Genomic DNA, 17,183 nt, shown 5'->3' with positions numbered 1-17,183 from the left:
TCTACTTCTCCCTCCCCCACTCCCCCTAATTGTGTTCCCTTTCTCACTGTGTCTCTCTCTGTCAAATAAATAAAATCTTTAAAAAAAGAAATTGGGGCGGCTGGGTGGCTCAGTTGGTTAAGTGACTGCTTTCGGCTCAGGTCATGATCCTGGAGTCCCGGGATCGAGTCCTGCATCGGGCTCCCTGCTCAGCAAGGAGCCTGCTTCTCCCTCTAGCCCTCCCCCCTCTCATGTACTCTCTCTCTCTCATTCCCGCTCTCTCAAATAAATAAATAAATCTTAAAAAAAAAAAGTTTTTAAAAAAATAATCTTGGTTTAGCCCTAATTGGATTCAACCTATTTGGGATGTTTTGGGGCCTCATGGAACTGGATGTCCATCTCTCCCGTCAGGTTTGAGCAATTTTCAGTCATTATCGCTTTAAATATACGTTCTGTCCTTTCTTTCTCTTCTGGAATTCTCATAATATGGATATTATTTATTTTGATTGTGTCCCATAAGACCCGTAGGCTTTCATCACTTTTTTTCATTCTTTTTTTTAAAGATTTTATTTATTTATTTGATATTTATTTGAGAGAGAGAGAGAGAGAGAGGGAGCAAGAGCGAGAGTGTGCGTGTGTGAGCACAAGCAGGGGGAGAGGCAGGCAGAGGGAGAAGCAGACTCCCCGAGGAGCAGGGAGCCTGATGTGGGACTCGATCCCAGGACCCTGGGATCATGACCTGAGCTGAGGCAGCCGCTTAACCGACTGAGCCACCCAGGCGCCCTCTTTTTTCTTTTTTTACTCCACTGACTGGATAATTTCAAATGTCCTGCCTTCTAAATCAAGGATTCTTCTGTGTGGTCAAGTGTGCTTTTGAAGCTTTCTATTGAATTATTAATTTTAGTCTTTGTATTTTTCAGCTTTAGGATTTGTCTTTGGTTCTTTTATTTTTTATTTCTTGAACTACTCATTTTCACATGCAGTTTTTGTTATTTCATTTGTTTGTGTTTTTGTAGTTTACTAGACTTTCAGTAGACTTAAAAGAAATAATTTGAATTTTTTAAAAGATTTATTTTAGGGGGGAGAGAGAGAATGCACGAGTGGGAGGGGCAGAGGGAGAAGGAGAGAGAATCTCAAGCAGACTCCACGCTGAATGTGGAGCCCAATGTGGGGCTTGATCCCACGACCCTGAGATCCTGACCTGAGCTGAAACCAAGAGTCAGATGCTTACTTGACTGTCCCCCCAGGTGCCCCAAACTATTTTGAATTATTATTTGTTGATTCATATATCTTTTTTTTTTTAAGATTTTATTTATTTATTTGACAGAGAGAGACAATGAGAATACAAACAGGGGGGGTGGGAGAGAGAGAAGCAGGCTTCCCGCCGAGCAGGGAGCCCGATGCAGGGCTCGATCCCAGGAGCCTGGGATCATGACCCGAGCCGAAGGCAGATGCTTAACGACTGAGCCACCCAGGCGCCCGATTCATATATCTCTATTCCTTTAGTGTCAGTGATTGGAGCATTATTGTTTTCCTTTGGTGGCTTCATGTTTACCAGAGTTTTCCATGACCTTTGTTTGATATATTGGTATGTGCACATTTGAGTAAGTGGTCTCCTCATCAAGATTTGCTTTGGCAGAGACATTTCTTCACCATTCTGATCTGTTTGGGTTTCTGGGTGTGTCTGACTGTAATGTCTTTGGATAGGTGAGGCTTTCAGTCATGGTCTGTTTTTGGACAAGGCCACTGCCCAAGCTCAAAGGTTGGGGTGTGTGTGTTCTTGGCTGAGAACTGTTGGCTAGTACTGCTGGCTGTTTCCCTGCCTAAGTGAGGCTAGAGGATGTTATCTGGGTTCTCCACTCAGGCTGACTAGGTGGTTGGGATTGGGTAATATACTCAGCAGTGGGTGGGGCTATGAATTAGCTCTGCATCGCTCGGGAAGTAAGATGGGTCTGAGGGCCTGCATAGTTTGTTTTTTGGGGATCCAAATCAGACAAGACTGCACTGAATTTGCTGACCAGGCAGGCAGAGCCCCTGGTTTTGCTCAGCAGACAGCAAAGTCCATGTTGTGTGCTTAAGGCCTCTGTAAAGAGTGCTGTTTGACGGGCTGTGTAGCTTCCTGTGTACTCTGCTTAGGTTCTCTGTTTAGGTGGGTTGAAGGCTGTATTCAGCAAATGGCCGAGCTACAGATTAGTTTCCCTGCCCAGGTAAGCAAGAAAACTAGTTCTAAGGCTGGAAAGACTCTTTGTGGTCTTGACTCTAGACATGCAGCACCCTAATTTCCCTGGCCTAGTGGGGCCCCTGGCTTTGCTCTGGAGACCATGAGCCCTGCCTGCTGGACTCTCTGCTTTAGCGTTGCTGGTCTACATAGCTTTGCCTGTGTTCTGGCCAGGCTTTCTGTTTGGGTGGGTCTGGAAGCTTCATTCATTTGTGGACAGGGCTATGATTAGCTCTTCACAGGATGGGAGGGCCAGATCCAAGCAGTTTTCAAGAATTTCCAAGTATGAGGCTTTGTGGTTGGGAGGGATCAGGAGCTATACTCAAATAGTGGGCAAGGTTATGAATTAGCTCATCTATCAGATCCGAGCAGACTAGCTGGCTTCAAGGCCAGTGAGGCTCTTCCTGCTTGAGCAGGGCCAGGAGCTACACTTAGTAGGGGTGAGGATAAGACTTCACTCCTCTGCCTACAGGGGCTGTGGGTGTGGTGGAATGGTGGGGTCAGCATACAGGCTTCATGGCTCTTGATTTAAGGTGCCAAATCAGGCAGACTTGTGCTCCTGTTTTGGCTTTGCAGTGTGGAGCCCTGGTCAGACTTTGCTCCTGTTTTGGCTCTGCAGATCAGCAGAGGTGCTGGTTGGGACATCTGTTTGGGTACTGTAGGAAATTGGTCCGCCAAGACTTGAGTGCTGCTTGTTGCAAGCCCCTTCCCCTTTCTTCTTCACAGTCAGATTACCAGTGCTTGCAAATTCTCTTGAAATCCTTGTGGTATGAGACCAGAGTGGGGGTTCCCAAGAAGGAGCCCACAGTGCTGGGGAGGCTAGATCTTCGTGCTCGGTTCTCTTTTCCTACTAGAGGAACTGTAGGCTCTGGGGAGACCTCTTGATGTGTGTTTCAGTGGTCTGGGGAAGGGACAGTGCAGTCAGCATGTAATCACTTTTCTTACTCTTCTAATGTTGTCCATCTTGGTCTCAGGTACAGGAGGATGCTTTAGCCTCACCCCCACTTTCTAGGTGGGGTCTCATCCATGAATTGTTGTTAGTTTTCCTTGTGATGAGGAGCAAAGGCAGGAATGGCCTGTCTCCATGTTGGTGATGTCACTCTTGTACGATCCTTTTTTTTGTTTGTTTTTTGTTTAAAGGTTTTGTCAGAGAGAGCGAGCGAGTGAGAGAGTGCACAAGCTGGGGGAGCAGTAGGCAGAGGGAGAAGCAGGCTCCTTGCTGAGCAAGGAGCTGGATGCAGGATTCAATCCCAGGACCCTGGGATCATGACCTGAGCCGAAGGCAGACGCTTAACTGACTGAGCCACCCAGGCCTCCCTTGTATGATCCTTCTAATGTATTTTTGAATTTGGTTTGCTAATATCTTGTTGAGGAATTTTGTATTTTCATCTGAGATATTGATGCATAATTTTCTTGCATTCTTGTCTGGTTTCAGTATCAGGGTAATGCTGGCCTTGTAAAATGAGTTTGGAAGTGTTCCATCCTCTTCTATTTTTTGGAAGAGTTTGAGGAAGATTGCTGCTACTTTTAAGTGTTTGGTAGAATTTACCAGTGAAATTATTTTGGCCTGGACCTTTGTCTGTTGGGAGGTTTTTGATTACTGATTCAGTCTCTTTACTAGTAGTTCATGGTCTGTTCAAATTTTCTATTCTTCATACAGTCCTTGTAGGTTGTATGTTCTAGGAATTGAACCGTTTCTTTTAGGTTGTTCAATTTGTTGGCTTATAATTGTTTGTAATAGCCTCTTATAAACCTTTGTATTTCTGTGGTATCAGTTGTAATGTCCCCTCTTTCATTTCTCGTTTTGAGTCCATGCTCTTTCTTTTAGTGAGCCTATTTTGTTTATCTTTTCAAAAAACCGGCTTTTAGTTTAATTGATACATTACATTGGTTTTTTGTTTGTTTGTATATCATTTATTTCTGCTCTGGTCTTTATTTTTTTCTACTAATGTCGGGTTTGATTTTTTTTTTCTTAGTTCCTTCCGGTGTAAAGTTTATTTGACATCTTTCTTTCTTTCTTTTTTTTTTTTTTTAAGATTTTTATTTATTTATCAGAGAGAGAGAGAGACAGAGGCAGGCAGAGGGAGAAGCGGGCTCCCCGCTCAGCAAGGAGCCCAATGCGGGACTCAATCCCAGGACCCCGGGATCATGACCTGAGCCGAAGGCAGACGCCCAACCGACTGAGCCACCCAGGCATCCCTTGACATCTTTCTTATTAATGTAGGCATTTATTGCTGTGAACTTCCCTCTTAGAACTGCTTTCACTGTATCTTTGAGTCTTGGCATGTTATATTTCCAATTTCATATGTTTGAAGGTATTTTTTTGATTTCTCTGAATTCTAATGTGGTCTGTTGGTTGTTCAGTAGCATGTTTAGTTTCCACTTTTGGGAATTTTCTAATTTTCTTCTTGTAATTGATTTCTAGTTTCATAGCATACGATTTCAGTCTTTTGAAATTTATTAAGACTTGTTTTGTGGCCTAACCTGTAACCTGTTCTGAAGAATGTTTCATGTGTTCTTTTTTTTTTTAATTTTTTTTTATTCATTTATTTGACAGCAAGAGTGAGAGAGGGAACACAAGCAGGGGGAGTGGGAGAGGGCAAAGCAGGCTCCCCGCTGAGCAGGGAGCCTGATGCAGGGCTTGATCCCAGGACCCTGGGATCATGACCTGAGCTGAAGGCAGACGCTTAACCGCTGAGCCACCCAGGCGCCCCTGTTTCATGTGTTCTTTAGTAGAATGTCTATTCTGTTGCTTTTGGATGGAATATTCTGTATATGTCTGTTAAGTCCATTTGGTCTAATGTGTCATTTAAGGCCAATGTTTTCTGATTGATTTTTCTCTCTGGGTGATCTATCCATTAATGAAAGTGAGGTATTAAAGTCCCCAGTCATTAATGTATTGCTGACTTTTTCTCCCTCCAGGTCTGTTAATATTTGCTTTATATGTTTAGATGCTCTGGTGTTTTGTGTAGAAATATTTACAAATGTTATATCTTCTTGTTTGATATACCCCCTTTTCATTATCTAATGATCTTTTGTCTCTTATTAGCCTTTGTCTTAAAGTTTAATTTGTCTAATATAAGTATAGCTACTCTAGCTTTCTTTTTGTTTTCGTTAGCTTGGAATATCTTTTTCTATTCCTGCACTGTGTGTGTGTGTTCTTACATCTGTAGTGAGTTTCTTGTGGACACTGTATAGATGGGATTTTTTTTTTTTTTTAATTCATTCCACCATTCTGTCTTTTGGTCAGAGAATTTAATCCATTTATATGTAAAGTAATTATTGATACCTGCTGGTATTTTTTTAATTGTTTTCTGGCTTTCTTTTTCTCTTACTCTCTTCCTTTGTGATTTGATGATTTTCTGTAGTGTTATGCTTAGATTCCTTTATCTTTTTTTCTGTCTACTGTAGGTTTTTGCTCTGAGGTTTACATAAAATGATTTATAGTTTAAGTTAAAAATAACAAGTTTGGGGGCCCCTGGGTGGCTCAGTCAGTTAAGTGTCTGCCTTTGGCTCAAGTCATGATCCCAGGGTCCCTTCTCGGTGGGGAGTCTGCTTCTCCCTCTGACCCTCCCCTCTCTCATGCTCTCTCTCAAATAAATAAAATCTTAAAAAAAATTAAAAAATAAAAAGTTTGAATACATTCTAAAGCTATAATATTTACTCCCTGCTGCCCCCATGTTTTATGGCTTTGATGTCACAGTTTACATTTTTTAAAAAAATATTTTATTTATTTGTTTGACAGAGACAGCTAGAGAGGGAATACAAGCAGGGGGAGTGAGAGAGGGAGAAGCAGGCTTCCCACTGAGCAGGGAGCCCGATGCGGGGCTCAATCCCAGGACCCTGGGATCATGACCTGAGCCGAAGGCAGACGCTTAACAACTGAGCCACCCAGGCACCCCGCTGCTTAAGCCTTTTTTTTTTTTTTAAAAGATTTTATTTATTTATTTGAGAGAGAGAATGAGAGATAGAGAGCATGAGAGGGAAGAGGGTCAGAGGGACAAGCAGACTCCCCGCTGAGCAGGGAGCCCAATGTGGGACTCGATCTGGGGACTCCAGGATCATGACCTGAGCCAAAGGCAGTCGCTTAACCAACTGAGCCACCCAGGCGCCCTGCTTAAGCCTTTTGACCTATACTTTATTCACTCACCTTTGACATTCCACAGACACATCCACAGTCCTCCTGTCTTGATTTGATAACTTTCTCACTGTTCTTCCTGCTGGGCCCTACCTGAGGGATAGAGTTCCAGGAAATAGAAACAACATTTTTATTAATCCTATTACTTATTTTTCTGCCAGTAGCAGGTCCAAAGATGAATGCCCCCTGCTCCACCATATTTTATATGTGTCACCTAAGCATAGTAAGTGCATACTCCATTGTTCTGCACCCATTTGCCATGACTGGGTAGTAAGGGCAGAGTAGCAAAGGAAGGATGATGGTGGCACCTCATTGTCATTAATGTCTTGGTCCATTTCCCATCAATAATTGTGTTCTAAATACACGTATAGACTGCCACCCTGCCATGTATTCTCACCAAGGGAGCCAGCTCCCTTGAGGAGGCCATTATTTGTTACCTATTGAGCACTTTCACCCCCTTCTTCCTTTGTAAATGATTCCATTCAGGTCTTATAGGAAGGATCTGATTAGTCCCAGATAGGATTTCTCAATCTTAAGACTACTGATCCCTTGGCGGGATAGTTCTTTGTTGTGGAGGCTGTCCTGTGCATTGTTGGGTGTTTAGCAGCGTCCCTGGCCTCCTACTAGATGCCAGGAGCTCCCCCTGCCCTAGTCATACAATCAGAAGTGTCTTTAGACATTGCCAAATGCCTCCTTTGGTGGCAAAGTCTCTCCCAGTTGAGGAGCTCTGCAACTGACGAAAAAGGGAATTTGACAGGGATCAACAGAACTATAGGTCCCAAACCTGGGAGGAGGGGCTACTTGGTCTAAGCTTGGAAAGTGGAGACTGTTGGTTCCTGGCCAGCAGCTTCTCCTGGCAGGGATGCCCAGGCAGCCTGGTATAGGATGTGTCAGCACAAAATCTATTCCCTCTTCCATTTCAGATTCTTTCATGCTCACAGCTTTGAAGCTAATATTAAGGGCATCTTGATGGAGACTCAGTGCCCCCGGCCTATGTGGCCCTGTCTTGCTCAGGAAATACCAGGGGGAGAAGGAATGACAGGCTGGGCCCTTTTCCAACACTTGGTGCATCTACTGTCCACCATTATCTTGCTCCCAGTGGTGCTCTTCATTGAGATATAGGGCTATCTGCTAGGGAAGCAAAAATGACCTTCAGTCATATGGTGGTGGCCTCCAGACCCATGGCATTCTTCATTTAGAAAGGCCATGACCTCCTAAGGATGCCTTAGGGGCTGGGAAGCTGAGGGGTGAGTTCTGTCCTCACCCTCGCTGTAAGCCCACTCATCGTGCTCGCTTGCCCATGTCATCCCTTCTGGACTTCTAAGATGCTTGGGCTCTCTACCTCTCTCAGATGCCACCTACGTGGGGCGGTTATCTAGTGAGTGCTGTGGGGTCAGGCTTCCTCCTTCCCATTTCTTGGTACTTCACTGCCCCCGTGTCCCAGTTCTTCAGAGAAACTTTCCTTGACTTCACCATGGAAAGTACCCACCAGCTATTCGGTCATGTCATCTCTCCTTTTTTTTTTTTTTTTTTTAATTGACTCAAAAGTTAAGTTCCAGGAGAACAAGGACTTTGTCTTGATCATCTTTGTGTTGTCCTCAATGCCTAGACCAGGACCTGGCACATAGTAAATGTTCAATAAATGCTTGGGAAGGAATGAATAAAAGATGGGGTTTAATTAACCAGGACCAATCTTCCTCCACATCTTACTAAGTGTTCTCTACCGCGAGTGGCTTCTTCCCCCATGATCCCTGGCACCCAGTCTGTGACCATACAAGTCACACACCCTGCAGACCTCAAGCCTTGTGTTGGGCCTTCTCTCCCATGTCTCTCGGGAACTCTGGATCCTTTTTGTCCCTCTCACTTCGCGTTTCAAGAAACCAATTGTTTTCACTGACTCTACACCAGACTTGTCCAAACCCCATGAATGGAGTAATCTTTGCCCCAGGGAGTGAAAGTCAGGAATAAAAATAAAACACACACCAGGGAGTAGGGCTGAGTTTATGGTATTCACAAGAACATCTGATAGCTCTCCTGTGACTCATCCATTTATTTTAATGATATCAGATAATGACAGTGTGTTGAATCAAAAAATGCACATTATTTATCCCATAATGGTGAAGTGGCACTGTAACACTGTTTTAAAAACCATCTTAGAAGTTTTTTCTTAGAACCTTTTGTTGAGTTAGAGAAATAAGCTTTGCCAAATGCCCAATTCTGTCTTTCTTGTTCTGGCTAGCTGGCATCTTGCACCCACTTTCCCCAGGCGTTTCCTTTGGCACGGTCTGATCCTGACTAGAACATAAGGGTAAGTGCCACCAAACCAGGCACTGCCCCAGCTTCCCAGCCGTCCAACTGCCCTGTGGGGGAAGGGGGGAGGATACTTTTCTGGCCACCTAGAAGGTATCAATGGGGTCTGTCTCAACTTTCACTCTTCCTGGATGCTCACAGTGGAGTAGCAGGAAGAAAGATGGCCTGGGTAGACTTCTGGGTCTGTTCCTGTTAATTTGTTGGATGACCTTGGTCTCTGGTTAGATACTCCCTTTCTCTGATTCTCAGGTTTATCCCTCACCAGGGATTCTCTCAGGTTCCTTCAGCTCTGATACCTGAGGCCCTGTGAGTTTTGAGGGGCAGGTCCACTAAAGCTAGGGGCTTCTCCTCCCAGCAAAGGCGACAGGTGGCTGCTCGACCATAGGGTTCAATCTGATGGTAGCTTTGTACCTGGTGGAAGGCGAGGTTAGCTCCATCCCCCTCCTGGCTGCTCCTGGGTTCCAAAAGGTCATTCTGGGGGATTTCCCCTCTTTCTCTGGCCCTAGGAAATCTCCCTCTCTTTCCTTGCCCCTCTTTTCCTTGTCCTGTCCTCCTTCTGAAGCGTCAGACTCAGCTTTCCTTCTGAAATTGAAAAGGCGAAGCCATCTTCTACACGGGCCTGTTGGTACATCAGTGACGGCAACAGCGATAGTAGTAACAGCTGACATCGAAGGTTGTTAGCTTACACTTTACAAAGAGCTTTTAAATACATCATCTCATCGGCCATTTTAGGGTCCCTTGGTTGAGTCAAAGGGATTCTCCCTTCCCCTGAATCCTGCTCAGAGGGAACCGAGCCCAAGCCCCCTTTCACATATGCCGGTCCCCACACACAAACACGGACCCATACTTTGAAGCATGCAAGTTACCTGACTGAACTCTTCCTGCCCTGGGGGACTTTGTTTCTAGAATTTGGCTGTTGAAATAAAAGCGTTTTAATCTGCGTTTGTTAGAGAAACTTCCTTTTGGGGAGAATTTTCTCGATCTTGCATTAGGCATTTCATAAAGTCAGGGCTTCCACAATTGAGGGGAAGGCTCAAAATCACCCTGAAGCCACATTAAGGACCTGGTCCTTCTGGCTGTGCCGGCTGACTGCAGCTGGGTCCGGGAGTGGGTGCGGGGCGTGGTTGGCAGAGGCAGGCCTTGGATTCTGTGGGGGAGGCCAAAGGAAAGCTGGTAGCCTGGCAAGTCTTCCCCGAGGTCCGTGACCCTGGTTGCGCGGCTCTCAAGATGGTAGGCCGAGTGGGCTTCACGTTATGTGGAGTGGCTAGCTGGGAGTGTTGGCAGTAGAATAAGCCTAGGGTTTATCTACGTGGGTGAGGTGGGCTGACGGCACGAGGGATGGGACAGATCTCAGGAAGACTCCTTTCAGGAGAGAACTTTGGAGCTACCACAAAGACTTTTGGGACCTATCTGGACATTGGCATTGTTTAGCTACAACAAACTCAAGTGAACAACTGGGAAGCCCCCAGAGCCATTTTGGGTGGCAGAGTACACTCTCCTCTTCCAAGCCTGTCTCATCTTTGCCACCAATTCTCTTCCTAAATCAGAGCTTGTCTTGCTATTCCCCTACCTAAAAACCCTGCAGGGTCCCTGTGTTCTAGCCTGCCGTACATGGCTCTTACTGGTTGAACCCTTGCCTTCATGTCTACCCCCTTGATTCTACTCCCCAATGTGCATCCCACACTCCTGCCACCCTGGACCTCTGACTGTTCCCCATACTGGGTCTTTTCCCTGTTTCACTGCTTTTTAACAGGCCATTCCCTGGAAAGTTCAACTCCCTTTCTTACCCCTGCCCCGGCAAACTCCTATTCATCCCTGAAGACCCAGGAGTGGAGATTTCCTAGTCTGGACAGTGACTTCTCTTGTTTATACTGCCATGAGGGAACTCCTATAATAAAGCTGTTGTCCCATGATTGTTTTTGCCCTGGACTGTAGGATCCTCAAAGGCAGATGTTTCCTTCCCATGAGGAGTAACTTCTGGAGTTAGGCAAACTGGGCCCAAGTCCTGGCTCTGTAATTTATTAGGCATCTGTTCTTGTGCAAGTTCCTTAACTCCTCTGTGCCTCAACTTTCTCAACTGTAAAATGTGTTACTAATGTCTTTACTACAGGGTGGTTTTGAGAATTAAATATGTGTGTGTGTGTGTATATATATATATAAATTAGAATGGTATCTGATGTATAATGTAATAAGTACTAAGTGAATCTATCTGTTAATATTAGAAACACATCCACCATACATACACTAAGTACCTGGAATATAATGTATATTAGTACACACATTTTTAAGTAAATTCTTCCATTTTATTTCTCCCTCCTTTTCCCTCCTTCCTTCTCTTCGTCCCGCTCTTCCTTATGTTCTCTCTTCCCTATCCCTTCTTTCCCTTCCTCCTTTCCTCCTTTTTTCCCCTTGCCTTGTGCTCTTCCATCTTCCTTTTCTGCCTCCTTCTTGATTCTTGGAATCTTTAGCCCACTGTTGGTCCTCACAGAACCACTAGGCTCCTCTGGGGAACCTCCATGCTGGAAGGTCCTCTGAGCCCCACATTTTCCTGCCTGACACTTCCACAGGGGAGGCTCCCAGGGGAAAGGAGGGATGAGTGAGAGACGAGGAGTTGGTGTGAGCAGCTGAGCCCCTGAGCCATCGGTACTAGGCTGAGGGGAGCTGAGAGCCAGGGGCAAGTCTCCCTCATATCACATTCCCTGATATGTAACTCTGTCTAGAAGCTGTCTGGATCCTGGGGGACAGAACAAGACTTGAACACAAGCAGGAAAATCAGTAAAGAACATCTACTTTCTTCCGATGAATAACCTGAATCTCTTGTGTTTCCGCTCTTTAGAAAAGGCATCTAGAGCTTTGCGTCTGGCTCTTCTACTTAATTAGAGATGTGGCTTAAGGCAAGATACAGAGTTTGGGCGCCTGGGTGGCTCAGTTGGTTGAGCGACTGCCTTTGGCTCAGGTCATGATCCTGGAGTCCCGGGATCAAGTCCCACATCGGGCTCCCTGCTCAGCAGGGAGTCTGCTTCTCCCTCTGACCCTCTTCCCTCTCGTGCTCTCTCTCAGTCTCTCTCTCTCAAATAAATAAATAAAATCTTAAAAAAAAAAAAAGATACAGAGTTTGAGAGAGGCGTGTTTCCTTGTCTGTGAAATGGGGCCATCTGGCTTTACCCTTCTTATGGGAGCAGGGATTGCACGGAGCAGGGATTACACGGATAAAATCAGGTACAGTACAGATATGCATTGGAAAGTGTTGCAGATGAGCAAGGCGTTGTGATGACCACTTATGAGGGTGGCCTGGAGGATCGGGTGGCAGAGGCTTGTTTGTCCTATAGCAAGATCCTCCCAGAATTTTCCAGGGTTGGACTTCTACCAGGGCTATGGGCAGGCTGGGTTCCTGGCCTTGCTCATCCCTGCAGCCCTGGCTGCCTGCTCTCCTATACCGCATTCCAGTGTGAAATAGGCTGGAGGAAAGAGGATGGGTCAGAACTTTCAGAGGAAGTGCCAGCGGTGGGGGCCTGAGGAGGCAGCCTTGACCCTTCTTCCCTTGACTCACCTGGAGAGGGGCAGAAAAAGAGGTGTTTTAAAATGTGGCAAAGCAGGCTCAGATGAAGCCTGTGGCAGAGTTTCGAACAGCCCTGTAGTGGCAGGCAGGGCCAGCCAGGAGGGAGAAGAGGGGTCTGCAGTAGGTTCAGAGGTTCAGACCCTGCTGGCAGCCTAGGGCAGGCGGGGGTGGCGACTGTGAGGCGGAGGCGGCCAGGGTGCAGCGGCTTTTCCTGGAAGGACAGGCTTCAGCAACCAGGACTTAAAAGCTGGGTGCTTTTAGGGAAGAAAAAAAGAGTCATTAAAAATAAGAAGAAACAAAGAAAAATCTTTTCCTTCTCTTCCTCTTATCATTCATTTTCCTGAGCTCAGTAAGCAGGTCTTGGTTTCTGCTGACACGATACTGTTTCATCAACATAAAAACTTCCTTCTTCCTCTTCGGACAGGCTATCACGTCTTTATTCTTATCCTTTTGTTTTAAAACACTTTTATTAGTCTTTTTTCTTAAAATTTTTAACAGCTGTTTATAAAAACGCGACAAATACACAAGACTTGGTAAAAATAACTCACTATATGGTACATATACTCAGACGGTGTGATATATTTATATAATAAAAGATGAAAATAGTCACTTTCCATAATAAAAATAAGTTCTATTTTTTGTTTATTTTACAATATACTTAATATTCTCTTCTTCTGCTTCCTCTCCAGCTTCTACTTCTTCACCTCGAATCTCGAGGGGGTCCCACATGGCTGTCCCAGTCCCACGAAGCTGGAGTCTGAGCGGTGGGGGGCAGGCGGGCCGACGGCCTTAGGAACACTGGAGGCAGCCACACTCTAGGTGTCTTTCCACCTCTTCCACGAACGAGGAGCCGTCGGTGCACTGGAAGACGTATTTCCGCCGCTTGCTGCGGGTGGGCTGGCAGCACTGGGGCCCACAGCCCCCACGACATTCCATGATGGGCACTCTGGAGGCCGTGGCACATGAGGCATAACCTTTCTGGCGGCGGATCACCTCTCGGACTACCTCCCCCCGGCACGGGTTCTCTGCAGAGGGCGGAAGAGGTAAGGTCAGGGCATGGGTGGTACAGGTGATCGGCCAGGGTCCATTCCTGGGCAGGCTGTTGGGATACATTTGTGTGGTGTGAAGACCCTTTGTACTTCTTTCATGCGTCTCTCCATCTGCCCGCCCACTAACCCATCCAGCTGTCCCACAAATACGGAGTGCCTTTTCTGGGCCACCCTCACTGCTAGATTTATAACTAAGTCCTGAGCGTTGCATGGTGACAAAAGCGGGCCCCGTCCTTTCCTTCAAGGAACTCAAACAGCACACTAGATGTGGCCAAGTACTAGGCTGTGGGCTAAATCCTGTCCCCAAATCTTGATTGTGCCACCTATACTTAGAAACCAAATTAAATGTCACCATTAAAAACCCCAGGTGATAAATACTGGGATTCCTGGCTTTGCTGAAAACCAGGAAGTGTCCAGTTTGGCCCAGTCCCCACTGGTATAGAGTTGAGATACTAATTCTATAATCCCCAAAGTGAATGTGTGTGTAAGGATAAACGGAGGTCGGAGCTACACAGAACAGAACAGGGCCAGGCGCCTGATGCAGCCCAGGGGGTGTGTCTCTGGGACATGCTGCCTGAGAGGAGAGCTGAATGAGGAATTAATGAACCCTGATAGCTGCTTGAATCTTCCACTCCCGCCGTACTGTCCCTGTGACATTGGGAAGAAGGGAGCAAGGCCCTGAGGAGAATGACGAACTTAGATCCCCAGCCCTGCAGCCTGAAGGAAGACATTGGCCATCCTTGAGCCGGTTTCCTTGTCTGGAAAATGGTGACCCATTTCCCTGTTCTTCCTACTGCTTCACAGGGTTACGAGCCTCAGAGGAGACTGAATGAGAAAGGGCTGTATGCATTTTAATGAATTATGGTAAGCATGATGTACTTTCTTTAGATTATGAGATTGTACACACAGGTACTCACTATCTATCTTGTGACAATGTGGGGCGGGGGACGAGAGCCAATGTGGCAACATGGTCATTGGGCAATCTGGTGAAGGGAATGTGAGCGCTCTTTATCTTCTGACCAGTTTTCTGTTAAATCTCAAATTATTTCAAAATATGTTACTTAATAAAAATTTTTAAAACCTGGTCAGTTTGGATTGAGAACAGTATTTCAACGACGTATAAATGTGAAAGTCCTTTAGAGACCAACAGGGTGGTCTGCCTAGGAATCTGGGTGCAGGGAGGAAGACTTCTCCGTTTCCATGCAGGGGAAAAAAAACCTCCAAGGGGAGGTAGATTTGAATTTTGATATAGTTCAGTTTTTATCTTCCTGTATTTGAGCCTATTTCAAAATGAACACACTACATGGGTCAAGGTCATGGAGGGGAGGAGGGGGGAGGAAGGAGGGCCTTGATGTGCTGTGGTGCGGGGCTAATTAGTTACATAGCAGTGCACAACTGCTTCAGAGAGGGAGGGTGTTGCCCCCATTTTCAAGGTGAAGGGACTGAAGCTTAGAAAGCGACGTCACAAGATCCTGCAGCCCACCTCTGCCCCCGTGGCCCTCTCCGGCCCCCTCCCCTGTGCACAGTGGACCCACCTTGCTCGCAGTGCTCCCCACTGAAGCCGGGCTGGCACAGGCAGTAGGGCTCCCCTCGATCTGAGAAATGGCACTGCCCCTGGTGACACTTGAAGGCAGAGCAGGCGCTGGAGTCATTCTTGCGGTCACACGTGGCCCCGCCGTAGCCTTCTGCACACTTGCACACATACGAGGTCCCGGTTGCTACACATTTCCCATGGTTGCAGCTGTTGGCAGAGGACAGGATGAGAAGGGGGAGGGCAGAGAGCGTGCCGCGGAGGCTTTCTCTGTGCACTGCAGCCGGGGCCCAGGCTCAGAGCAGGGCACCCAGAGCTGTGGAACCTTAGGTCTTCTCCATCCCACGGTCTGCCCCCTGCTAGCCCAGGGGCCCAGCATCAGCTTCCAACCTGCTGGAGGCTCGGATCACCCAAAGTCAGCTGCTAGCTGGGGCCACGAGGCTGGCTGGCTTGCCATTTTACAGGCATTAGAAGTCACCTATCCAAGTGGCAGGTCCCTGCTCTGAAGCAGCGAAGCATTCTCTAAACGTTTTTCTCTAGCTCTGGCATCTGAATTGATAACAATGTCACTATCACCGTCACCACCCGCGGCAGTGCCAGGCATTGGGCTAAGTGCTTTACACCGGACATCATTCTTAGCCTTCTACAATCCCCCTCTCCTCTGCTGCTTCAATGCCGCAGGTAGTCTTAGGCACATCTCTGAGATGGAGAAACGGATGCTGAAATTCACCGTCCTTCTGCTTGACCGAGACAGGTATTCTCAGCAAGGTGCTCACACACAGTGTCTCTAAGGGGGAGCTGCTGTTGACTGGGTGAGCTCCTGCCCGCTTGAGCAGTCACACTGACACAGGTTCTGGGTATGGTCTGACTACACTCCCTCCAGCTTTCCTCAGTGCGGCTTCTCGGGTGGGGATGGGCTAGAGGCAGGGATTGAGTGCATGCGGGGAGCCTGGGCTCGCAGGACACTGACCTGTGGCCCAGACAGGGGTCCCGGGCCTCCTGGTCGCACAGCGGGCCAGTCCAGCCTGGGTGGCACTCACACATCACGCTGTCCTTCTCCACGGAGTGGCACAGGCCGTGCTTGCACACGGTGCAGGACTTGCAGCCCGGTGACACTCCCAGGGACTGTGGCGGGAGGGCCTTGAAGTCTTGCAGCTCGTTGTTGATGCGCACCTCGTGGATGCAGCCATGGAAGCCACCCAGGGGCCGGTCCGTGCCCTGGCGCAGGGCCGAGAGGCCCGTGGAGGTGGGGATGCCTGGGGGAGGGGTGCCAGGACAGCCGCCTGAAGACCCTTCCCTGCCCACCAGCCCAGACCTCTCCTCAGAGCGCCAAGGAGGTCTCCATGTGCTCACAGTTAAGTGCTCCCAGCTCTGGGGCTCTGCTGTTCAGGTAGAGGGAAGGGACTAAAACCTGGGACTTTGTCCACACAAGGGCTCCTATCCTTTACCTTGCACTTTGACTTTTTAAAAAAATGTGAATTTGTTGCCAACATTTTAAATATAGAAAACTTTCCACAAAAACCCTTATTTTAAGCTTCTCTAGAAAACAAGAGAAGATCTGGCTTAGCCACAGGGCCACAGTGGCTGGACAGAGGAGGACCACCCCCTCTAGGCAGGGAACAGAGAGTGTATCCCATTCCTCTGCTGTCCCCACCAGGCCTCCCCTGCCCCTTGTCACAGCCCTGCAGAGCACAGGGTGGGAGAGCTAGAGTTTGGGAGAGAACAGGTGTGGGGGAGCAGCCTTGATCTGTGGAACTTTGGGGATCTTCAGTGGGGGAGAAACTGTGTCCCTTCTGGGACTGCCTTTTTTTTTTTTTTAAAGATTTTATTTGAGAGAGATGAGAGAGAGAGGGAGAGCACATGAGAGGGGGGAGGGTCAGAGGGAGAAGCAGATTCCCTGCTGACCAGGGAGCCCGATGCGGGACTCAATCCCAGGACTCCAGGATCATGACCTGAGCTGGAAGGCAGTAGCTTAACCAGCTGAGCCACCCAGGCGCCCCCTGGGACTGTTCTTGACTGAAGGCTTTCCCTGGGCCCTTGGCACCTGGACCAGCTGTTAACAATGCAGATTCCTGGGCCTTCCAGAGGGGGCACTCCTTGGCAGGGAGGTTTTGGGAATCTCTTTGTTGAACAAGCTGCTCTGGTGACATTTGTTTGTTTGTTTTGCACATAACTCTTTGAGTACAGGCCCTGGGCTGCATTTCAGGCCCAGGCTCTGCCAGCCAGGTGGCTACTTCCTTTTTGGCCTTCAACTCAAACACGTACTACATGTGTCACCTGAGCCTCACAGTGTCTGACATGGTGGCAGAGCAGAGGGAATGTGACCTGAAGTCTGCAGATGGTGGGGCCTGGACTTGACCTCCGTCTCCTCCCTCCCCATTCCATCTTCACCTCTTCCC

At 47.6% G+C, this 17,183-nt stretch overlaps 1 protein-coding gene across 2 annotated transcripts in view; it reads right to left on the bottom strand.

The window, feature by feature from the left end:
* Positions 1-11,673: 11,673 nt before the first annotated feature.
* Positions 11,674-17,183, bottom strand: part of SLIT3 (slit guidance ligand 3) — a 594,180-nt gene continuing 588,670 nt past the window's right edge. For both annotated transcript variants that reach the window (XM_027606988.2, XM_027606990.2), the window contains 3 exons: positions 15,755-16,040; positions 14,789-14,994; positions 11,674-13,229 (listed from right to left, as the gene is read on the bottom strand). In XM_027606988.2, the coding sequence (XP_027462789.1) occupies positions 12,994-13,229; positions 14,789-14,994; positions 15,755-16,040 (728 nt within the window). In that variant the 3' untranslated portion in view covers positions 11,674-12,993. The remainder of the gene's footprint in view (positions 13,230-14,788; positions 14,995-15,754; positions 16,041-17,183) is intronic.

The sequence above is a fragment of the Zalophus californianus genome, chromosome 5 (assembly GCF_009762305.2).
Source record: "Zalophus californianus isolate mZalCal1 chromosome 5, mZalCal1.pri.v2, whole genome shotgun sequence".
NCBI lineage: Eukaryota > Metazoa > Chordata > Mammalia > Carnivora > Otariidae > Zalophus > Zalophus californianus.
Note: the sequence above shows the minus strand (reverse complement) of the source record. Positions and strands in the feature narration are given on the sequence as shown.